The following is a 25,724-nucleotide window of genomic DNA, read 5'->3' on the forward strand; positions in this document are numbered from 1 at the left end:
CAAAGATTCTCTTTTTCTTACTTACTTACTCCTTTTCTTAAGGAAGTTGTTTATGACGTAGTGTGGGGATATATTTTCTGGATTTCTTTTGGTTGTAATTCATTGAACTTGAATCTGGGGTTTTTAAAAATTTCAGTTTTTCTGTGGCATAATTAACATATAAAATTATAAGATATTTAAAGTGTCCATTATGATGACTTGATATATGTATATGTTGTAAGAGGATTTCCTTCCATCCATTTAATTGACATACCCATCAGCTCACATAATAACTATTTTGTGTGTGAGAACGTTTAAGTTCTAATCACTTAGCAAGTTTCAATTATATAGTAGAGTATTATCAATTATAGTCTCTAGGTTTTACATTAGATCATCAGATCTATTCATGTTATAGCTGCAGGTTTGTACCCTTTTACACACTGCTCCCTATTTTCCCACCCTAGCCCCTGGCAATGATTTCTCTTTTTCTCTTCTTTTCTTCTTCTTTTTTAAAAATCTTATTTATTTAGGGGCGCCTAGGTGGCTCAGATGGTTAAGTATCTGCTGTTGGCTCAGGTCATGATCCTGGGGTCCTGGGATTGAGCCCTGCATCAGACTCCCTGCTCTGTGGGGAGCCTGTTTCTCCCACCCCTTTGCCTTTCTCCCTACTTGTGCTCTTGCTCTCTCTCTCTCCCTTCTCTCAAATAAATAAAACTTCAAAAAAAAAGATTTTATTTATTTGATAGTGCATACATATGTGCCCATGAGAGAGAGAGAGAGAGGGAGAGTGAGTGTACATGTGCAGGGGGAGGGGTAGAGGGAGAGGGAGAACAAACTCCCTCCTGAGCAGAAAGCCTGACCTGAGGCTCCATCCCTTAGATCATGACATGAGCAGAAGAGCAGAAGCTTAACTGACTGAGCCACCCAGGTGCCCAGTAACCACTTTTCTACTCTACGATTTATGAGTTTGACTTTTTTTTTTTTTAAAAGGATTCCACTTATAAATATCATGATACTATGAAGTATTTTTCTTTTTCTGTCTTATTTCACTTAATATAATGCCCATAATTAGGTCCACCCATGTTGTTGCATATAGCAGGATTTCCTCCTTTCTCATGGCTGAAGAATATTACTATGTATATAGACACATATATAGTATATTATTTTTATGTTATCATTTATAATATAATTATTCAATGATAATTGTATATATTAGTTTTAAAGATTTGTTTAGAGAGAGAGTGCGAGCACGAGTTGGGGATGGGTAGAGGGAGAGAGAGGGAGATAATCTCAAGCATACTCCACACTGAGTGTAGAGCCTGATGCAGGGTTTGATCTCATGACTCAGAGATCATGACCTGAGCCAAAATCGAGAGTGGGATGCTTAATGGACTGAGCCACCCAGGTGCAGTCCAGTATTCCAATAATATTCCAATATTATTATATTGGAACATATATATACAGTGTATATAGAAAAAATAGAGTGTATATCTCTCTCTCATCTTAATCCATTCATCCACTGATGGACATTAAAGTTGTTTCCATATCTTGACTCTTGTGAATAATGCTGCATTAAACATGGGAATATAGATTCCTTTAATAATCACGTTTTCAGTTGTTTTGGATATATATCTAGGAGTGGGGTTGCTAGATAATATGGTAGTTCTATTTTTAATTTTTTGAGAAAACTCCATACTGTTTTCCATAGTGGCTGCACTAATTTACATACCCACCAACACCGCACAAGGATTCCCTTTTCTCTACATCCTCACCAACATTTTTTATCTCTTGTCTTTTTGATGGTAGTCATTCTAATGGGTATGAGTTGCTACCTCATTGTGATTTGGGTTTGCATTTCCCTGATGATTAGTGATGTTGAGCACCTTTTTGGGTACCTGCTGGCCATTTATGTCTTTCTGGAAAAATATATATTAGGTTCCTTTGCCCATTTTAAAAATCATATTTGCTTTTTGCTTTGAGTTGTATGAATTCCTTATATACTTTGGATGTTAGGTTACCGGATATATGGTTTGCAAATATTTTCTACTCAGAGGTTGGCTTCATTTTGTTGATAGTTTACTTTGTTGTGTAGAAACTTTCTAATTTGATATGGTCTCTTTTTTTAATTTTTGCTTTTGTTGCCTTTGCTTAAGGTATCAAATAGAAGAAAAAAATCATTGCCAAGACTGTCATGAACTTTACCCCCTGTGTTTTCTTCTAAGAGTTCTAGGACTTTAGGTCTTAAGTCTTTAATCTGTTTGAATTGATTTCTTTTTATATGGTGTGAGAGAGGGGTCCAATTTTATTCTTTTGCATGTGGCTTTCCATGGTCCTGTGTAGGAGATGAAGCTCATCAATTGACCTGGCTTGTTTTCCTCATTGTCTCTGAAATCTGTGATTTTCCAAGTCACCTTCCTTGTTCTTAGTGGTTTCCAGGAGTTGAACCTGTGTCGAAATCCATCAGTGTCTCAGGGGAGGATTTCAGTCCTAAATGTAGGTTGTTTGAAGGCTGAAGGCTGGACCTCATAGGCAGGAGCTAGAAAAATATATAGACTATCTCCAGGGAGAAACTGGTAGTCTGAGTTTTTGCCCATTACCCAAGCACTGGGCTGAGGTATATAGCCACAGGAGGTGTTCGTGAGCTCATTAAGAACTTCTTTGTTTACTACAATCCTGTAAGACTACTGAATGCAAGTCCCATTGGCTCTCTGAGCAAGGCAATCAGGTGCCCATATCTTTGGTGGCAACTGATAAAAGCAGAGAGAAAATCAATACAATACATTGAAGGCAATGCAATGTGATACAATCCAATACAAAGCAGGAGGAAAAATCACATGGTTAAGGCAGTTGGGGGAAATGGAGGAGAAAAGGGCAGAAAGAAGGTAACTTCCCACAGTAGGAACCGTATCTTATTTATCTTTTTTAAATTTAAGTTTTTCAGTGTTCCAATATTGTTTATGCACCACACCCAGTGCTCCATGCAATACATACCCTCCTTGATACCCACAACCAGGCTCATCCATCCCATCCCCCTCTCTTCCAACATCCTCAGTTTGATTCTGAGTCCAGTCTCTCATGGTTCATCTCCTCCTCTGATTTCCCCCAGTTTGCTTTTCCTTTCCTTCTCCTAATATCCTCCATGTTATTCCTTACGTTCCACAAGTGAGTGAAATCATATGATAATTGACTTTCTCTGCTTGACTTATTTCACTTGGCATAATCTCCTCAGTCCCATCCATGTTGATAACAAAAGTTGGGTATTCATCCTTTCTGATGGAGGTGTAATATTCCATTGTACATGTGAACCATATCTTTATCCATTTTGTCTGTTGAAGGGCATCTTGTCTCTTTCCATAGTTTGGCTATTGTGGTCATTGCTGCTATGAACATTGGGGTACATATGGCCCATCTTTTCAATGTATCTCTATCTTTGAGGTAAATATCCGGTAGTGCAATTGCAGGGTCATAGGGAAGATCTATTTTTAATTTCTTAAGGAATCTCCACACTATTTTCCAAAGTGGCTGCACCAACTTGCATTCCCACCAACAGTATCTTAGTCATTGTTATATACCAAGCAGGGAAAAACAATGTAAACACATTTATTAAGCACCACCTATAGCCAGTTATCGGATTACGTATTGTTCCATGTACTTTAATCTTTGTAATCTCAGTGCAAAGTGGTTATTAGTATATCTTGAGGAAACATAGGTTAGATAACTTGCCCAATGTGTGAAATACAATGTGTTTCATATACTAGGTCTTGAATCAATATTAGCTGAATAAATGAATACATATTTATTCATATGAGAGATATCTTGTGGATTTTTTTTTTTTTTTTTTTTTTGCTGTGCTTCTTCTTTCTAGTCTTTCCTAGAAAAATGCTAAAATCTCTAACTGCAGCTAGGGAAAGGACTGTGATCATTGGTATGATATCCCAGCAACAATAATAGTAGCAGCAGTAACACATGTAGACTTCCTGTGAGTTGGCCATTGTTTCATTTAATCTCAACAACACTGTAAAGTCAGTAAAATCTTTATTCTTTATTTTATAGATGAGGAAATAGAGGTCCAGAGAGGTGAAATAGCTTGTTAAAATCATCCTGTTGGTAAGTAGTAAAACCGAGATTTGAACCCGAGAGATGAGCCCAGGCTGTACTTGACATCTCTGACCTATCTTGTCTCTAGATACTGCCTTTTACCTAGTGTCAACTTTGGGTTCAAGCCTGGATCAAGGTTTCCCTAATTTCCTCCTTCAGGCCTCTTACAGCCACTCTGGCAATTACTGCTTTCCATCACTGGAGGAAATTATCAGTAGACTTCCCAACTTTTTCTATTGTAGGAAAGGCAAAATGAAGTCATGGAGTAAGGTACCAATCTCCTCAGCTTTCAGGAGGCAGGGAAGGGGAACATAAGTTAACCTCCCAGATTACTATCTCATCATTTGAACAAATAAAACACAGAATTTATAGAGCTTCTGCAAATCAAATATGCCAAAGACATGAATAGAGAACTCAAAAAGGAAGCCAATATTTTTATTTAAAAATGAGTTTTAACTAGATTTTTATTTTTTAATTTTTAATTTTTGCCTTGCGATTGGCAACCTTTAAAAAGATTGATGTGGCTGAATCCAGGGAACAACAGTGAAAATGTGAAGGGCATGCTGGGCAGTAAGAAGGTAGTAGAATTGATGGACTATAGGTTCTGATGAGGTCAAAGTAATGCTAGAATTGTGGAAAGTGAATGAACAGGAAGAACAGGAGGTAGTGATCAGGAAATGAGATTTTAAAATTGAGAATGTAGAGAATTTGAACTTAATGATAATGACTAAAGCTACAGCAACATAGTCCAATAAAAATATATAAATCATGTATGAAATATTTTAATGAGGTATTTAACTTTTTTACATAATTCTTCAAAACTTGTGTATTTTACACTTACAATGCATCTTAACTTAAACTAGTCACATTTCAAATGCTCAGTTGCCACAAGTGGTCTAGTGACTATTATATTGGATGGCGCAGTTCCAGAGTATGACCATGGGAGTTAAGCAGTTGGGTAGATAGACCAGGGTGTTAGAAACATTACCTATATGAATACTGGAATCACCAAGAATGTTTCTCAGGCACTGAAAAAAACCATGTCAGACCTATACATAATGAGTTGGAAATACCTCCAAGACACTGAAGTGAAAATTAATTTGCAGTATACAAAAAAGTACTGCAAGGAGAGGCATGCTAACTTGATAGTGGTGCCCTCTGGAGAACAGGATGTGGGAGTGAAGGGGAACTTTCAAATCTTGCTCTATATATTTCTGGGTCAATCAAGTATGTTACATTGAGATGGCATTCATGTATCATCTTTGTATTAGAATTTTTTTAAAGAGTTGAAATATGAATACCATTGATCCAGTTATCGGTTTGACTTAGTTCCCCTTAGTCATTTGCCCTTTCCTCAGTTTTGTGAATTATTCTGAGAAGACCAAGTTGGACACCTAACTAGCTAGTTTTATTTTTTTCATAAGCACTAAGGTATATCCCACTTTGTTATCTATGATGTCATAAAGCACCCTGGTAAGACTTCCATTTTGCTTTGTGTTGTTTGGAGCCTCAGATGACTGAATCTTATCTCAAATTATACATGGTTAAGACAAGGAGAATGAACTGTGGGGCTCCATTCTGTGCCTTATTCATCAGACAGTGCTCATTTCCTGAACTAAGATAAAGAAATGTTCTCAAAGACTTAAAGTGTTGTAATCTCTTTCCTTAAATTTTGAGCTTCCTGAGGGTAGGGACTGAATCTTTGGACCCCTGGTATCTATAATAATGCACAGCATAAAAGGCACCTAATAAAGTTCCTTTAACAGCACATTTGTTAATGATAAGAGGCTAGAAAGTATACAGAATAAGAGTGCAGGAGAGAGGAATGCGCTGTATGTTAATTTCTGTGTTGCTTTCTTATGAACTGTCAACTACTCCTTCAAAATATAGGTCAAATGTCACTTTCTTCCCTTAGTTTTTACCACTAACCAAGTAGTTAAAAGCCACAGAATTATTTGTGTACTTCTCAAACCTCCTCTTGCTATGTGTTCACATTTTAAATTTCTCTTCTAATTATGAGTTCCTTCTGGGTTAAGGACCATTCCTTATTACATGTTACATGGTACTTGAGATATACTTAAATGTCTCATGAATATATAAATTTGTAGAGCAGACCTTGATGTCTCAAACTCATTTCCACACACAATAAAGATGAAACTTACATTTAGATACTGAATTACTGAATATTTATTGAGTACGCTGTATACCAGGCAAAGGAACAGAAACAAATTGTCCAGTTACTTTTAACTGCTTCAGCAATGCCTGAGTCCTCATCATAAAAAAACCCCATTGTGCTGATTTAGTATCCACTCACTCTTTAATCTTCATGTACAGTTTTCTCGTCTACTTTCAAATCTTGCATAATGCTGTAGACCATTAAATATCCCAAAGGCCGTATCTAAGACTAGAGGAATCATCATTGCTTTTATCTCTGTCTGACAAAGCAGCAGCCAGTAAAGTAAAACCCTTCCTTTTGGTGGCAATGGAACAGTATGATACCTAAAAAGGAAAAATAATCAAGAGCTTCTTTCGGATGTATTTTCTATGAAAAGTTCATTGATATCCCCCAAATGGATAATTTCTATTCTATGGTCTTTCATATACATAGCAAAAAGGTTTAAAGCCAGCTATTTGAAGTACCAAACTACATTATAATTAAAGTGTGTCATTCGCAGCTAAAGAATAAGAAAAGTTAATGTACATTTAAAAAAAAAAATGGGGGTGCCCTGGTGGCATCTGCCTTCTGCTCAGGTCATAACCCCAGGATGCTGGGATCAAGCCCCACATCAGGCTCCCTGCTTGGCGGGAACCTGCTTCTCCCTCTTCCACTCCCCCTGATTGTGTTCCCTCTCTTGCTGTGTCTCTTTCTGTCAAATAAATAAATAAAATATTTAAAAAAAAAATGGAGAAAGGAAGGAAGAAAAGGAACAAACAGACAGACTTACTTGACTGCAAGGCGTCCATTTTTAGAGAAAGCCAAACCACAGGGATATAAAACACCACATATTATGCTAATCAGTGAACTTCTTAGAACACAATTTTCCTGGCTTATATTGCCTGGAAAACAAAAGTAAATTTGGTTTCTTTTTAAAATTCAGGATAAGAGTTATTAAGACAGTCTTGTATCCTCACAGAGTAGTTATCTGTACTGTCCTCAATCACAGTGAAACAACAGAAAGATTAGAAACTCAGTCTAAGGCACATGATAGACTAAATGCACCATGTTTAAAAAAATGCTTTTATTATACTTAAGTTATCTCTTATATATATAATTGTTGCAGAAAGCAATTCCATAAGGAAAATATTAAACAAGTAGACCCAGACATCTGGATTCTAGGTTAATGCATTTTTATTGCTATGTGTCAGGCATGTATTAGTGATATGTTGCAAAAAAGAGACCCTTTAAGTGAGTCTACAAGAAAAGGACTAGGACAAATATTTAAATACATAATTTTTAATTGTGCACAATGCTTTGAATGTAAAATGAACAGAAGATTTATATAGAAACCTAACCTACCCTGAGGGAATCAGAGATTTTCCTGGGAAAGAGATACTTGAGCAGGGACCTGATAAATAGGATTCAGAGGTTCCATCAATGACTAGTTATAAAACTTAAGGTAAGAGGAGGAGGCAGGAAATAACATTAGAAGCCCACAATAGGTTAGCTACCTCATTAGGCATTTAACATACAGTACTTTAATCATCACAGCAGTCCTGAGAGGTAGGTATTGGTAGTCCTGATTTATAGAATGGAGTCTCAGATATTCAATGACTTGTGCATTGTCACAAAACTTAAGTGGGGGGAAGCAGAATCTGAAATCATGTGTGCAGTATGCCAAAACTTGCTTTTTCTCCAGTATGTTGTCTCTTAGCATACATGAACATGTCTTACCTTTGGTTGTGTATCTGTAAAGAGGACATGACACGACGTGCCCTGCCTAATCATGAGGACTGTGGTGGGGATGAACTAGGATAATGTATGTGAAGGTCCTTTCTAAGGGGCAAAGCAATATACGAGCATTAGTGATCATTATCAACAGTATATATTAATGTCTAATTTTACTTAAACATAAACACATTATATATTAATGAATTTAAATTTACCCAAATACAAAGCATCCGTTACAAGGAGCTTATAAGTGACTACAGTAGACAAAAACGGAAGTGTTGTCAGTGATGCATATGTCTTCAAAGCATCATGTTTAACCTTGAAGCAATGTCTGAAAATGAAGTTGGCCATTATTCCAGAGAAACTAGCTGCTGTTCCAAGGAATGCTGTGCCATATATATTTAAAGTCCTATAGGAAAAACAAAGAGAAAAATTACATTCAACATAATATTCTCTTAATAGAGATACCCTTTCCTGGGTAGTCATTTATTATTATGTATTTACTCAACATCAAGTATTTCTTCAACACTTACTATGCAAAAGACATCTTCTGTGTGTTGAGGATGGGGCAATGAATAAAGAAAAAACATCCCCCTCTCATGGAATTTGCATTCTAATGAGAGGATAGAAGCCTCTTTCTGAAATCACTTAGAGTAGTTCTAAAATGGAACTCTTTTAAGAGATAAAATTTTGGCCACAAATAAAATGAGTATGTTCCAATATATAGGCAAATTTATGAGATACCTAAGAATACTGCTTTTGCTACTAAAAAAATTAATTTGCTTAAGTCAAAGTTGTTTACATTTGGTTAGGCTCTCTAACAAATAACTATTTCTTAATTAGGGCAAATATATTTAAAACAATTTGTCTAGGATATGCAAAGAGATTTGACACATCTAGTTTTTTTTTTTTTTTTTTTTTAAAGATTTTATTTATTTATTTGACAGAGAGAAATCACAAGTATTCGGAGAGACAGGCAGAGAGAGAGAGGGAAGCAGGTTCCCTGCTGAGCAGAGAGCCCGATGCGGGACTCGATCCCAGGACCCTGAGATCATGACCTGAGCCGAAGGCAGCGGCTTAACCCACTGAGCCACCCAGGCGCCCCATTGACACATCTAGTTTTACTGATTCTGACTCAAACCTAAATTCAAAATGTCTGAGGTCTAAGATTAATGTCCTTTTATTTTATTCTTGAGCTCTGTTAATCTAAGTTGAAATGGTAATATGAAACTATACGTACATCATGGAATCTATATTTCTTTTTTGAATTCAGCACTGTGCCGAGTTAATCAATTCTAAACTGAATATAATTATAATTAAATGCCAATTAAATATAAGTAGCTCTCAAAATGGTGTTCTCCTAATTGCTTTTAATTTAAAAATGTTTACTGTATAAATAACATTTCAACAATAGTTTTGGACATTTTCTTTCTAAGAAGCAAAAGAAATTATCCACGGTCTCAATATTCCAACAAACTACTATTTTCATCTGTGTATTTTTTCCCTCAAGTTTTTTCATAAACTCTCTATAACCAACTCAATAAAGTTAATAGGATCTTAGATACTCAGAAACAATGGCAATATAGAAGATGTGCAAATAAAGTTAGAGACTTTCAGTCTGGGTATGTCTCTTACTTTTCTTTTCTAAGATATTCAATTTTTTTTTCTATGATTTCGATGATCATTGGTTTTCTGAGTTTTGCATCTTCCAGAGAAAGACTGGGCTGACCAGGTGTGTATGTTGCCATTCTGATGTCCTGGAAAACACAAAATTTCAGAACCATAATAGCTAATGATATTAATAATAAATCTTATAAATTTTAGGTTCAGATTAAAAACGATTTAGATCCTAGTAAAACTGTCATCTGCTTTCACATACTTTGTCAATGATTCAGTCAATATTTAGTAGCTCTTATTATCTGCTAGATAATGACTTTTTGTGAAATTTATAGAATACTGATCATCTCTATTTTTACACTTTTATAGATGAGAAAAATAAGGTTCAGAAAGATTGACTTGTCTTAGGACCTAGTGTAGAAGGATAACTTTCTGAGATACAGAATTTTTGTTGTTCTTACAGTTTTCCCCAAAGGTAGACAAACTTTGTATTCTTGCTCTAGCTTTTTCAGAGCTAGAAGGAAACAACAGCACTTGTTAACAACTGTCTCCTGAAAGCCTGAGATCATTTTGGAGAGTATGCTGAGTTTCCTGGAGAAGGAGGAGAGCAGGGATTGCCTCACTTAGTGAGAGAGGGATACTCTTCCAGGCTAGGAAGAGGTAATGCTTATGGATACCCTGGATTATGTAAATTATATATCCAGCTCCCTAGGAGCACCTGCGGCAGAAGCACAGCATTTGCTGGAAACTATATGTAGTATACCAGGGAATCTGGACCCATGGCACGGGGCTCCACTGTGGGAAGGTTCCTATGTCCCAAGTGTGATATCTGAATAGACAGTTGCCAATGTCAAGGGACCACAACAAATTTATACAGTAGCACCTTAAAAGAAAGTAAAAAACAGTGATAAAGAAAACAAAACAAAATTGGATCTTAAGAAAGGATCCTTTCTGAATCTTTTGCTCTGGGTAAGACTCTTGCGTCTCTGTGAAAACTCTTAATAACATTTGTTAAATCTTTTGCCATGCTAGCATTATGGGAGTCCAGATTAGCCAACAAATAGATTAAAAAAATTAAGGCCCTTCACAGTTTATACTGACCTCCACTTTACATTAAGGGCATAGACTAGATCTCAAATTTCAAGAGTCCCGGGCAAAAGAATTAGAGTGGAATAAGCACAATGAACTCAGAAGATAATAAATCAGTGATTCTCAACCTTTAGTTTGCACCAGAATCACACGCGAGGTTTATTTGAAATGCAGTTTTTTGAGCTCCCTCCTGATATTTGGATTCAATAGGAGTAGGATGAAGTCTAGAAATCTGCATTTTAATAAACCAAGTGATTCTGACACTGGTAATTAGTGGACACACGCTGTAATTGTTAAACATCACCGTAATACTCATTTGTTGAATAAGTGATATGTACCAATCTTAACCCTAACTAATGAAAGGTTAAGTTATCCATGGCATAAACATTCTGAAGGTATGGGCTCCTTTAACTTTCATACATTATTACAAAATGAGTAATAATGGACAAGCTTCTTGCCCTGCATCATTGTAGAAATGGACTCCGGCCAGTACTATTTTTTTCTTTAAAATATCTGAGGGGACAGGTAAAAAATGATAAATTATACTTTCTTATGGATTAAATTTAATCTTCTGGCTCTTTTGGACATCTAAATGGAAAACAGAAGATATAGTAGTATCTAAGGGAGACTCTATATCTAATCCATCTAATATACTATGAAGGCAGATACCAGTAACATGGTAATTTATCATATGTTTATTTAAAATAAATGTTTATTTTGCTGTCATCCAATTCCTTAAATTCCCTTATTTCCCACAAAGAAAACTCTAAGGCAATGCCTTGTACCAACCTTATACCTGTCTACACTATCAATACAGACGGAACCCAGACACCCAGTATTATGATTCTAAAACACTGAAACAAGACAAATGCTTACTGAGTGCAAACATTAATCTTCCATCTAGTCTTTGGAAGGCACTGTTACTAAAGCAGAGAAAGAGATTAGTAATTTTCTGATAGACTTTTTAAAAAAAATATATATTTATTTATTTCACAGAGATCATAAGTAGGCAGAGAAGCAGGCAGAGAGAGAATGAGGGGAAGCAGACTCCCTGCTGAGCAGAGAGCCCGATGTAGGGCTCGATCCCAGAACCCTGGGATCATGACCTGAGCTGAAGGCAGAGGCTTTAACCCACTGAACCACCTAGGTGCCCCTTGATAGACTTTTTAACAAGTACTGAAATGTAAAGACTTTGTGATAACTGACTTTTTTAAATTTTAATTTTTTTCAAAAATTTTATTTAAATTCCAGTTATTTAACACAGAGTCTAATATTGATTTCAGAAGAATTTAGTGATCCATCAGTTACATTAAACATCCTGTGCTGGGGCGCCTGGGTGGCTCAGTGGGTTAAGCCGCTGCCTTCGGCTTGGATCATGATCTCAGGGTCCTGGGATCGAGGCCCACATCGGGCTCTCTGCTCAGCAGGGAGCCTGCTTCCCTCTCTCTCTCTCTGCCTGCCTCTCCATCTACTTGTGATTTCTCTCTGTCAAATAAATAAATAAAATCTTAAAAAAACCAAAACATCCTGTGCTCATCATAAGAATTGCCCTCCTTAATACTCATTACTTATTTAGCCCATCTCCCACCCACCTCCCTCCATCAACTGTAACAAGCATTTTATCTAAAAATTGACTTGTCCAAGGCCACTCAACTGGTCACCACGATTATCTCAGTAAGAGTGTTATGTATTCAAGTTTATAGTCTGCAAAGTAGTTCTGTACTGCTTTTATGTGTATTATTTTACCTGGCTTTTCAGAATTTCATTTAATATCCATCATTTACATAGCACCTGGTATCTGAAAGACCTTAGGATCATTAAAAAGCAGTTGTGTCCTCTGGAATCCATAACCCGACCGAGGTCAGGACAAAAAGGTAGGTAATTTAAAGGCAGAATTAGTGTGCCATAAAAATGAAACCAAACCAAACAAAAAACATGAGAAAAGCCTTAACCTAGCCAGAAGAAGTGTGGGAAGGTTTCCCAGAGTAGTGACGTTTAAAGGAATATCTAAAAGAGAGTTTGGTAGGGGTGGGGTAAGGTGTGGAAGAAACTACACGGAAGTAATTCAAGTTGAAAGCCAGCGAAAGGCCTGGAGACAAGAGAAAAGAAACTGCAAGCAATCGGGACTAGACTTTAAGTCTATTTTCTCTCCGCCTCCTTCCATAACAACTGGGGGCTTCACTGCGTCCCGCGTGGGCTTGGAGGCTGTTCTCTTTAGGTTTTAAAATTCCATCATTTCAGAAGAGCCCGTCAATAGAGGCTGCAGAAATCACGACTCATACGGCCCCGGGTTTCCGCCTACCTTGGGCGCTTCCCCCGGTCTCGCCGGCACTACACCTGCATCCTTCAGGTCAGTCCCAGCCTCACGCCCGAGCGCCGCCATTTTGGTGGGTCACATGACTAGCGGTGGGCGGGGACCCAGAGCGCCCGGAGCGGGAAGTGGTGCCGGCTCACGCCTCTAGCCTGCAGCCCCGGCCCTCCCCGGTCCAGTCAAAAGCCGCGCCCTCCATCCTGGCTGTGATTGGGCGTGGCGTCCAGAAATGAGGGCCGCTCATTGGCTTCGAGGAGGTCCAGAGGGCCGTGGGCCCGCCTTCTTGCCAGCCCTACATTCCCTTAGCCTGCTATTTGTTAACCTAGCTCCCTCTTCACTCATGCTGAGGGCGTGCGTGGGGCGGTCCGAGCGCAGGGATGTTGCTGCGCGCTTTCCTCTCTTCTGGGCACCTCCGTTAGCTGGGGCCGACCTGCCGGCCCTTTCACTCCTTGAAGGAGTTCTCCCCTTTGGCCTGGTTCGTGTGTTAAGGCTTCGGCTTCCTGGGCACCGCCTCCCTTGAGCCCCCAACCGGCCGCCAGAGCAGCCCCGACTACCTCCTCCCCCCGCAGCGGTCTGAGTCCTCTCCCAGTCTCTAGTTCCCTGGTATTCCATCCTTTCACCCCGCTTGGAAAGGGACCAGAGAGAAAATTCCCCCCACTTCCCAAGAAGAGCCCTCTGCCAGCCGATATTTCGAGGTGGGGGCGCTGCGAGGAGGCCTGGCGCCCTTTTGTGCACGTTCAGTGCCCAGCAGTATCTCCCAGACCAGCAACCCCCGACCCTCCAGTCTCCATGTCTTAGAGAAGCCAAATTCGAGAGTTATATAATTTCTAGTGCTGCTGTTTCTCCTGCCTGAGGAAACATTTCATCGCGTGGAGGGTGCAGGACATTTCTGTGCACTTCTATATAAGAACGGGGTGTGGGCAGGGGTGGCCAGCGGTAGCAGAGAGATTTCTTGTCTTTTCTGCAAAAGGAAGGTGGGTAGTTTGGAGAGAGATTGAGAGAAAGGGTGGATGTGGAAGCCAAGCAGCAGAACTCTCATTTAGGAAATCGCGAACCGTTTGCACAGCTTGTGCTCACATGCCTAATACTACTACATCGTCTCAGAAAACACCTTTGGGGGAAGGTTTGACTTCTCTTGAACAGTCTCGGTGTTTTTCCTCGCCGGCTAGGGAGCTGCTCGGATGCGAAGAGATGGCATGATGTGAATGACTCCAGTGTGAAGAAATCTGCTTCGCCAACTCATCCTGCATCAAGTGCCCATTGAGTAGCACTGTCACTTTAATGTCTCCATGCCAAGGGATTGCTTTCCTTCTTTTCAATCCTCTCGTTAATACATGGGAGGATCAGAATCAGAGGGGCATTAAGGATTAAGCCCGAGGGGCTTGGAGAGCACAGAAGAAAAAAAATGAAAGTGACAACAAGCTGGATCCTGTCTTACTGAGGGGGTGAGATCTGGAACTCTGGTCCAGTAAATAAAAAGGGGCCTTTCAGTCAGTCTGTGTTCTGCCCCAGAAAACTGTTCAAACTCACCCACCTTTCTAGAGACCAGAGGCAAAAAGGTTTTTAAAAGTATTTTTTTTGTTGTTGTTGTTGTTGGGGAGGGGGTTACATTTTTCTTTAAAGAATTGAGGATCTTTATCATCAATCAGTTCATCTTTGAATTTGATCATGTACGGAGTAATGAGACAGCTGTGTAAATTTGGTTTGTGCCTTAATTGAGTTAGTCACTGAATTCCAAAAATGTTGATGTCTGAAGAGGAGTTTTAATAACATTTTCTATGCTTACAATAATTTTCTCAGTTTTTTTAAACAGAATAAATATTTTATAAAAATTGAAAAACTCAAGGTTATTTTTCTCTGAACTCTGTGGGCAGTGTCAAAAGTTTAATTGTGGGAAAAACACATAATTTTTTTCCTCTATCTGGAGGAGAAGACAGCCTGGATTTCAAAATTGAGCTGTGAAGTGGTTTGCAACAGTTACCTGGCTCTTGGCCTCAGTCCAGCTGAATCAAGTTGAGACCTGAAAAGAGATCTTGGATCCTGTGGCAGTGCAAAGACCCAAGAATGCCAGTCAAGAAGAAAGGTGGGCTATGAGGCTTCCTATATAATATATGTTTCCCCCTTTTCTTGGTTCTGGTGTTTGCTGTTTAAACTGTATTCCATTTGAGAGTAAAATTTTGCTTGGGTTTTGGGAAATATTTATTGTGATACTGTCTTTTCTGTGGTACTCATTCAGTAATATTTTGCTAAAGTATAATGAAGTAAGACTATAGTAATTAATTACAGACATTGTGATTTCATAACTCAGGTTGTCTAAATTACAGTTTATAATCAGCATAGATTTGATACCATAGATTTGAGCTTTTGTTTAGCTTTTTTTTTTTAGCTCGTCAAAGGATACTTTTGAACAGACTTTAAAAATGAAACTTGTACAGTGGAGCTCTTCTTCATGGACTTAGTATTTACTTATTTAAAGGTTTTATTTATTTATTTGAGATAGTGAGAAGAGAGCATGAGTGAGGGCGGTGGGGCAGAGGAAGAGGGAGAAGCAGACTCCCTGCTGAGCAAGGAGCCCAACGACGTGGGGCCTGATCCCAGAACCCTAGAATCATGACCTGAGCTGAAGGCAGACACCTAACTGACTGAGATGCTCAGGCACCCTGGACTTAATATTTATCAAGTGAATCACATAGTTGTAAAAGATAACAAAATTGTACTGAACACAGTTGCAGATTTGCTAATCATTTGATTAGAAATAAATTTCATACTTGGGTTTGCTCTAGGGTAAATATTCACTTTTGTGATAAAGCACTGGTAAGCTGCTGTGCGTTTCCAAATTCATGCATTGGCGAGTTTCCCAAGTCAGGTAAACCCCTGATTCCCTCCTCTCTCCCCAGAATTGATCAAGATCCAGTGGCTTTCTAAAGTATAGTTTGTTACAGGTTGGACCATGGAATTCACTTTAACCTAGATCTATCCCAGGTTAACTTTGGGATCCTAATGAAACCAGTTTTGTTTTTTTTTCTTGTTTCTGTTTTTTTTTTTTCCCCCCTGACATGGTGTGGAAAATCAGACCAACTATAAAGACTTTTCTCAAGAGTTTTGAACAAAAATTTTTTCACAGTTATATGAGTTTGCTACAAACTGAAACTAAAGTTCAGGGTAAATGTTTAAGGGCAACCTCACTCTGCATGATGTTTACTCCTTCTACCTGTGGATTTGGAAGGTGCATTGAGGAAACTTATTATCAGTGAGATGTTTTATCCAACAGGTTTCTGTAGAAATGGACAGTGATATATATAAAGCCTCAGAAACACATAGAAACGTTCCTTTGTACATTGGATTTGAGACTGGGATTGTTTCCTTCTCCTGATCTCTCCTGTAATATCACTGAGATAAATAAACTGTCTGTCAGATTTTGGAGCCATACCTGTCTAGACCTGACACAGTTGGTTTATCTGGATCAAGAATGGTTTTGGCAATATAGCCAATAAATGGCATGGCTCTTAGACTTACTTACCATGTGTTTTTATTCTCTCTACCACTTATTGTTCTCTGGATGTTGTCCCTTCTGGACTGCCTTATTTTAGATTAATAATTGATTTTAAACACATTGTGTATGTGTGTATGTAGCAGGGAGAGAAGATGAGGAGGCGAGAGAAAGGAGAGAGGCGGGGAGAGATTTGGAAAAAAAGTTACCTGGGAAGGAGGTGGAGGATGAGCAATTGATATTCTAGGTATCACTTAACTAAGCAGGTGTCTTTTTTTAATGAAGTCCTTAAAAAAATATTATTGAAGTAAAATTGATAACACGATGTTACATTAGTTTCAGGTTCACAACATAGTGACTGGACAAGTATATACATGATGCTATGTTCACAAGTGTGGCTACTATCAGTCACCGTACAAAACTATTATAATACCGTTGACTATATTCCCTGTGCTGTACCTTTTTTCCTCGTGACTTCCTCATTCCATAGCTGGAAGCCTGTACCTCCTACTCACTATTTACCTATTTTGTCCATTGTCCCTACCCCCACCACCTGTCTGGCAACCATCAGTTTGTTCTCTGTATTTATGGGTCTCTTTCTGTTTTTTGTTTGTTTATTCAATTGTTTTGTTTTTAAGATTCCACATATTAGTGAAATCGTATGGTATTTGTCTTTTTCTCTGACTTATTCATCAGCATAGTACTCTCTAAATCCATTCATGTTGTCAGATGGCAAGATTTCATTCTTTCTATGGCTGCATAGTATTCTAGTTTGTGCATGTGTGTGTGTGTGTATGTGTGTGTGTGTCTGTTTACTATATCTTCTCCATCCATTCATGTATTGATGAATACTTGGGTTGCTTCCCTATCTTGGGTATTATAAATAATGCTGCAATAAGCATAGGAGTGCATATATCTTCTTGAATTAGTGTTTTTGTTTCCCTTGAGTACACACCCAGTAGTGGAATTCCTGGATCATATAGTATTTCTGTTTTTAAATTTTGAGGAACCTCCATAATGTTTTCTATAGTGACTGCACCTGTTTGCATTCCTACCAACAGTAAGCAGGTTGCTCTTAAGGTTTCTAGCCCCAACAGGCTGAGTTTCTTAAAACGTTCCTACCCTTGAAGGATGTTTTAAAAATTGTAGTGACATGATTGAAAATTATAAATTATGAGAAATAATTTAATGTTTATTTCCTTCCGTATTTCTTCCTTCTTTTCTCCCTCTTTTTCCCTTCCCTCTCGCTTCCTCTGTCTCTTCTTTCCTTCTTTAATAATGGATTGATGGTAATGGTCAACTTTTTAAAGGAATCAGCAAGTTCTAATTAGCAAGGCAAGTATATATTTGGGTTATGCTAAAATCTATGCATTATGTAATTTGTGAATTGATCTACTTAGAAAAACAATTTATGTTGTTTTTAATCTTTTAAAACTACTTAGCATTAATATGTATATTTTTGGATCTTATAGTAAACTAGCCAAATAAATTATGACATATGCATTATATTTTTAATTGGCTAAACTTACTATTTATATTACATATAAAATATAAGTAAAACAAAAATTTTAAAGTATAACCTAGATTTTTTCTTCAGAGATTAGTGTCTTTTGTAATCTTTTTTTTTTTTTAAGATTTTTATTTATTTATTTGACAGATCCTAAGTAGGCGGAGAGGCAGGCAGAGAGGCAGGCAGAGAGAGAGAGGAGGAAGCAGGCTCCCTGCTGAGCAGAGAGCCCAATGTAGGACTCGATCCCAGGACCCTGAGATCATGACCTGAGCCAAAGGCAGAGGCTTTAACCCACTGATCCACCCAGGTGCCCAGTATCTTTTGTAATCTTGAATCATTTTTCTTTCTTCATTGTTACATGGGGTAGATATGATGAAGGAATTAAATTAAATGTAATTTTAACAGTAGCTATCCATTTGAACCAAGTGTTTATTCATTGCTGAATATATTCTTATTAAAACATAAATTTTCATAAGATATTTATCTGGTTTTTATTTTAAGTTTTACTGTAAAAGTAGAGAGGAGACTGGTCTGGGTAGCAACATAAAACCATGGTGGGAAGTGAGAATGGGTGTGATATCTTACTAAGTCCATTTTTAGGTTCTTTCCTTGAACTAGGTCTTAGATAAGCTGAAACCCTCATATTCACTGCTTTTTGGTTTAAGACATTATTTCCTATCTCTTCTACTCCATTCTTCCTGTTTTTATAGATTTCAGGGTTTGTTTGTTTGTTTGTTTTTTAAAGATTCTTCATTTCTTCATTAGAGATTTTTTCCCCCAGCAGTTGCTTTTCATTCAGGATTCTCTTATCTATTGTAGTATCTTGATTTGCTCCCACATGAACCTTTAGGACATTTTTGACCTATCTGTGAGAATTCAGGGCTAATCCAAGATATTGTATTAGCATTGTCTCACGTGATGCAGGATCATGGAGTATCAGATGGGGCTAATTTGACAAGACTTGTTGAATTGCTCCAATCTGATTTCATGTTGTATTAATGTAAGAAATAAAAGTTAATGATAGATGAGTCCCTCTCAATGTTTTCAGTAGGAAATTGCTATTTTAATGATAAAATACACTTCAACAGAATTTTCTTAGTATATTGCAGTTTTTTTCTCTGTAATATCATTAAATGTGGGTAAGAAATCTTGCTTTTAATACATTGAGGTTGATGTTCACTTTATTTCTGTGCTTAAAAACCCATCTTATTAACTATCCTCTAGCTTCTTTTAAAGTCATATAGAAGTCTGTCTGATGTTTTTAATTTATATAACACTTTATTTCCTTTAAATTCTTTTTATAGCTATTTTCAGTAATATAATAGAGTATGTATAAACTTATTTTTATCAAGTACCTAAAGTTAAATACTATCATTTTCATAATCATATGTTTTGACATTATTCTTTTTAAAGGAATCCAAAGAGTGTTGTGTAATTAGAATTCTAAGACTTGATATTGCCATGTAGCTCACTGGAATCCTTGAAATTGAAATTATTGTTTACTGAGTTCACAGTCTTTCTTTTTGGTTGACCATACTTTTTAAAAAGTGACAGTTTTTTCTTCTTTTTTTTTCTTCCTCTCTTAAAACTCTCTTGTTCATTCCTTCCTCATTCGAAGTTTTCTTCTTTCATTATCTGTTTCTTGTACTTTGTGGCTTAATTTCTTTTTTATGGTATCTTAATAATTTATATTTACCTTTTGTTATCTGGATACATTCTCTTCACAGCTCTAGCTGTACTTAAATTCATAGAGTACATATATATATTTTTTCAGTTTCTTTAAAGGGAAAAATGTGTGCCTGAATGACTGTACCTGAGTGGCTATTTTATTTCTTTTGCAGCATATATTTTACTAAATTTGTTTGAACTTTCATATTTGCCATACCAGTATTACCTCTAGACACTTTTTCCATTTCACAAAACTTTGCGTTTTTTTCCAGCCAATAAAGCTCAAAAGAGTTAAGAACTGAATCTTCCTGGAGAGGCATAGGAAAAAATAGTTTTCAAACTTCCCCAATTTCTGTAAGTTAAAGTAAAATAGATAATTTACTAAAGATTTTCTTAGATTTTAAAACCCCTCAAAAGGGTCATATTGACCTTGGTTATGAGAGTTATTGGAAATCATGACACTACAGACTCTTGATGTTGGAAAATACTCATCAATCCAGGATGCATAAAGAGAAAGCAATCTGGAGGGAGAAACAGCAGAATACTTTTTGTATTCCATGACTGATTAAGAGTATACCGTGAAGCAAACAATAGACATGGTATTAAAATGATCTGTTAATTGAATTTATTTTACAAATCTTATGTTTTGGGAAAGTGTGAAAATGATAAGCTAATGACTTGATACCACAAAATATTTGAACTGTTAGGTTTTTGGGAAACTGCCCGAGTGTTCCATATATGGTAGAATATTTTCTCCTTTAGGCCTATCCTTGGTTACTTCTTCTTATTTTTTTTTTTTTTAAGATTTTATTTATTTCTTTGACAGAGAAAGATCACAAGCAGACAGAGAGGAAGACAGAGAGAGAGAGGGAAGCAGGCTCCCTGCTGAGCAGAGAGCCCGATGCGGGACTCGATCCCAGGAACTGAGATCATGAGATCATGACCTCAGCCAAAGGCAGCGGCTTAACCCACTGAGCCACCCAGGCGCCCCCTTGGTTACTTCTTGAATAGAAGAGTCTAGTCAGTGGAACGATGTACACAAGATACTGGATTTTTTTAAAAGATTTTATTTATTTATTTGACAGAGAGAGAGAGAGAGATCACAAGCAGTCATAGCAGCAGGCAGAGAGAGAAGGGGAAGCAGGCTCCCTGCTGAGCAGAGAGCCCGATGCAGGGCTCGATGCAGGGCTCGATGCAGGGCTCGATCCCATGACCCTGGGATCATGACCTGAGCTGAAGGCAGAGGCTTAACCCACTGAGCCACCCAGGTGCCCCAAGATACTTGGGATTTTTAAAACATGGACTTAAGTCTTTTACTTCAGGCATGCCTTTGATCAGCCAATCAATCAATTGCTCATTTATTTTATTTTACTTTTTCAGTGTTCCAAGATTCATTGTTTATGCAATTGCTCACTCTTTTTTTTTTTTTTTAAAGATTTTATTTGTTTATTTGACAGAGAGAAATCACAAGTAGATGGAGAGGCAGGCAGAGAGAGAGAGAGGGAAGCAGGCTCCCTGCTGAGAAGAGAGCCTGATGCGGGACTTGATCCCAGGACCCTGAGATCATGACCTGAGCAGAAGGCAGTGGCTTAACCCACTGAGCCACCCAGGCGCCCCTGCTCACACTTTTATAACAATATATTCACTAAACTACAAGAATGTCCTTTATTCTTAATTATATACTCTCATTATATGCTTGCATTAAAATTTACTGTATAATCATTTTAGTGATTATGAAATATTTTTTACTATGAGCATAAGATGTATAAAATCTTTTTTTTTTTTTTTTAACTAGTGGAGGAGGACCTCTTCTCCAGCTAGAATTCCTGCTCAGGAATTTGTATCTGTCAAGGCACGAGGACTCTGTATCCTCAATGTAGGTTGCCTTGTCAGCAAAGGGTCATGAGTTTTACCCGGTCTCTTCTGTCCAGTCAGTCATTCTGAATTCCAAGTAGTAAGCTTTCTGCATAGGTTCAGTTTTTAATAAATTTCTCAAAGCTATTTCAAGAATTATGGCCAAACTACCTATATTATGAAACAGTTCTCCTGACCTGATTTGTTTTAGCATTTAAGACCAAGAGGAATGATATACTATAAAGTAGAAAGTCCTATGAAAATGAACTAAGTTAAAACTTTCAAAGATTATGGGTAAGTATGGCAAGATTCTGTACCCTATTTCTTCTGATGACATTATTTTACTAGCCACTGAGGCCCTAACTCTGTTAGATAAGATTTTGAAGTTTCTGTAGGGGGCCTATAATTTTGGAGAGCTATGACATCTTTATCATCTACAGTGTGATAAGACTTGGAATAAATCATTAAGTTCTGTTCTATTTAAATTCCTTATAGGTAAGCAACCACAAATTCTCTTAAAAGCTAAGTGTGTATGTATTTAAGGCAATAGCTTTTCTTCCATTTTTTATTCTATCATTTATCCACTCACCAAAGATTTCTGAGTGCCTGCAATATACCAGACACCATGCTAGGTGTGTTTTTTTTACAGTCAGAAATGATATTTAGTATATCCTTTATGATGTTTAAAATTATTAAGGAGGTAAATGTGGAAACAGGCAATTTCATTGTTGTGCAGCGAGGTTAACACACTGTCATGTCATAGAGCACCCCAAATTATCTAGAGGAATCAGGGAATTCTTTCTGGAGAGGTGACAATTAAGATGAGACACAGAAGACCAGTAGAGGTTTACCAATGTGGGAGATGGTAAGATGCTGTTTCAGGTCATTATTTATTTTCTTTGCCTTCAGCTTACCATCATGACCTCTATCATCATCATCATCATCATCATCATCATCATCATCAACAGCAGTGATTGTGAGAAAAAACTTAGACCAGCAGTCAGACTGGCTTCTAGAAGGGACAAGATTAGATAATCATTGAGATGGGTTCTTAGTCTATAAATTCAGTCTTGTAAGGAATATCCGTTTTCTGTAGCTTAACTTTATTTTTTAAATTTTTAATTATTTATTTAAAAGATTTTATTTATTTATTTGAGGGAGAGAGAGTGTGAGAGAGAGCAGACCCCCTGCCGAGCTGGGAGCCCGATACAGAGCTCCATCCCAGGAGCCCAGGACCACGACCAGAGCTGAAGGCAGATCATCAACGGACCGAGCCACCCAGGCGCCTGGTCAACTTTATTTTTGATTCTTGGTCACTGAGTAGTGGACAAAGTCACTCTAGTCACTTTTGAGGTTTCCCTACTTTTCTGGGATTGTGGTAGAGTTCCACCCGGAAAGGCGGTATAATCTGGTCATTGATCATCCTATATATAACAGCTTACCCCTAAGACATGAGTTGTGTCTGGATAGTTCTTTCTGGTCTGGTAGTGATTTGCTACTTCCCAGACATGGTTTTTTTTTTTTGTTTTTTTGTTTTTTTTTTGTTTTGTTTTTTTAAAGAGACAGAGATCACAAGTAGGCAGAGAGGCAGGCAGAGAGAGAGGGGGAAGCAGACTCCCTGCTATGCAGAGAGCCCCACGTGAGGCTTGATCCCAGGACCCTGAGATCATGACCTGAGCCGAAGAGAGAGGATTAACCCACTGAGCCACCCAGGCGCCCCCAGACATGCGTTTTTTACCCCAGAATTTCAGTATTTCTCTTTACCTAGATGGAAGTATGATGCCATTCCTTGCTGGGTTCTTTCTGCCTTCCAGGCAACGGTATAAGGAAGCAGAGCCTAGATCCCTGCTGCCTTGGAAACCAGAGACTTCTCTCTCTCTTCTTCAGCTGAGGAAACCTTTTTCTAGACTGGGGAGGAGTTAAAATATCTCTCTGTGTCTCTCTGTAAATACATGTGAATCTTTCTTTTATCTCTAGCAAACCCTTTTATTCTGAGAGTTTAGGCTATAGGAAAGCAAAATGGGAATGATTTAAAAATCTTTCTGTTTTTGTCCTGGCGCATACCTGCCTTGAGGTAATCAAATACAATACCAGTTACCTGCTTAGATGAGAAGAAAGAAAATGGGCAAGTTTAGGGAGAGAATAAAATTGATATCTCAAAGTGCCAGTCTCCCACATGTACAAAAGATTTTACATGCCTCCTTATGATGATGCTACCAGGTGACCTTGTGAAAATCAAGTAATTCTCCTGAATTTCAGTTTCCTTTTCTAAAAGGGGTTTAATATGTTCCCTACCTCTTAATGTGTGTTATTTCTTTTCTACATCAAATAAGGTAATGTATCTGAACTTTACTTTTATAAAGTTAGTTAGTGATAGAATTATCACTTCCAATGTTCTTTTCATTGTATGAGTATGGTGTTCCTGGAACAAATGAATGGCATCTTAGTGCAGTGGAGAAGAGCCCAGGGATGGAATCCAGTCTTTACCATTGGCTGGCTAAGTTATCTAAAGAAAGTTAACAGATTGAGCTTCAAATTCCTTATCTTAAAACATAACTGTACTAATAATACTCACCTCTTAGGATTAATGTGTTGGCCAAATAAAAACATCTAGTCCATGTAAAAGTTGTAAGTAGGAAAGTGCTACAGAAATGCTTATCATCAGAATAATTTTTTTCTTTGGTCCACTGAAGAGGAAAGGTGTGTTCAGAGTCAGTCCCCTTCTGTTAGTGGTCTAGGTCTAGCTTCCTGGTCAGCTTTTGGAGCAAGCCTGCTCAGATATGACAAGGACACATCTGCTTGCAGACAGGAAATGCCATACTATGCTTTTTAAAAATATTTTTTGGTTACACTTCTTCTGGGTATTATCTCTTTCATTGGTGCTAAAATAATTCGTAAACCTTCCTTTATCTACAGAATGGTTATAATCTTTAGATTTGCTCTAAGTCTGGCCATTTTTTCCACTGTTCAAATTTGAAGTTTTATCTCTTTTTTCATTTTCTTTTTCTAGTTTGCTACAACTGGAATATTTCAATATTCAGCTGTAGGTGAAATTTGCTCTAGTCTTGCTTTCTATTTATTACTAATTCACCTTGCAATTTCCCCATTTCTCTTTAACAATTCTATAGAACTGAACAATTATAGAATTTAACAGTTCTATAGAAAATCTGAAAACATGGCTTATTTGAAAGGTAGTATTAAAAATTTGCCTCTTTGTATAATATCTTTTTGTTTCAACAGTGGAAATACCATATCAACAGGTATTTGTTGAAGTATATTAAAACAATTTTTTGGGGGGGAGGGAGTAAAGTGTAATTGCCAAAATTACAGAAAGAAGAAATACTATGATCTTTCCCAGGAAGTCAGGTTTCATTATGGCATAATATATTTTTTTTAATTTTTAATTTTTTATTTTTTGTAAACATATATTTTTATCCCCAGGGGTACAGGTCTGTGAATCACCAGGTTTACACACTTCACAGCACTAACCAAAGCACATACCCTCCCCAATGTCCATAATCCCACCCCCTTCTCCCAAACCCCCTCCCCCCAGCAACCATTATGGCATAATATTTTAAAATAGGCTTTGGTGCTGGACTGATTAGGATTTGAATCCTGATTTCAACACTTACTGGTTGTGTAGCCTTGGGCAAGTTACTACATTTCTCTCAGTTTATGTTTCTTCATTTGCAAAATGTATAAAATATTATTTCTTAGGTGGTACCTGGGTGGCTTCGGTTAAGCGTCTGACCTTTGGTTTGGGCTCAGGTCATGACCTCAGGGTCCTGATATCCAGCCCCAGGCTTCATGCTCGACAGGGAGTCTGCTTGAAGATTCTCTCTGTCCCTCCCCCTGCTTGCATGCATACTCTCTCTTGAAAAATACATAAAATCTTAAAAAAAAATTCTTCCAGGGCTTATTACTCTTCCTTGGGTAGAAGGCCAAATTTAACATGGTCTCTATTGACATCAGCTTCTCTCCTCTCATGATACCTGGTACCTCATCATAGCATTCTTATACTCTATTTTAATCTTTTACTTTGTTAAAATTTCCTGTTGAATTACCTTTACTTTCATTCAGAAATCTTTGCGAGTGTAGAATATTGCCTATATTGAGTTTCCAGTTTCTGGAGCATAGTAAAGATACTCACTAAATAGCTGATTGGGGTGTCTGGGTGGCTCAGTTGGTTGAGTCATTGCCTTTGGCTCAGGTCATGATC

At 37.6% G+C, this 25,724-nt stretch overlaps 2 protein-coding genes across 8 annotated transcripts in view; one reads left to right on the forward strand and one right to left on the reverse strand.

Moving 5' to 3' along the window:
* Positions 1-6,240: 6,240 nt before the first annotated feature.
* On the reverse strand, positions 6,241-13,145 carry TMEM126B (transmembrane protein 126B). The gene is given in 6 exon segments (XM_082682850.1): positions 6,241-6,419; positions 6,421-6,576; positions 7,023-7,134; positions 8,182-8,375; positions 9,602-9,723; positions 12,975-13,145. Coding segments are annotated over 6 exon segments (690 nt in total). The 5' UTR covers positions 13,056-13,145; the 3' UTR covers positions 6,241-6,394.
* A 1,720-nt stretch (positions 13,146-14,865) lies between these two features.
* Positions 14,866-25,724, forward strand: part of DLG2 (discs large MAGUK scaffold protein 2) — a gene marked incomplete at its 3' end in the record, with an annotated part of 2,041,616 nt that continues 2,030,757 nt past the window's right edge. For 2 of the 7 annotated variants that reach the window (XM_082682853.1, XM_082682879.1), the window contains exon 1: positions 14,866-15,066. In XM_082682853.1, the coding sequence (XP_082538979.1) occupies positions 15,048-15,066 (19 nt within the window). In that variant the 5' untranslated portion in view covers positions 14,866-15,047. The remainder of the gene's footprint in view (positions 15,067-25,724) is intronic. The other 5 variants (XM_082682864.1, XM_082682880.1, XM_082682878.1 and 2 more) reach the window with 3 other exon arrangements.

This window comes from Mustela nivalis, assembly GCF_964662115.1.
Source record: "Mustela nivalis genome assembly, chromosome: 9".
Lineage (NCBI taxonomy): Eukaryota > Metazoa > Chordata > Mammalia > Carnivora > Mustelidae > Mustela > Mustela nivalis.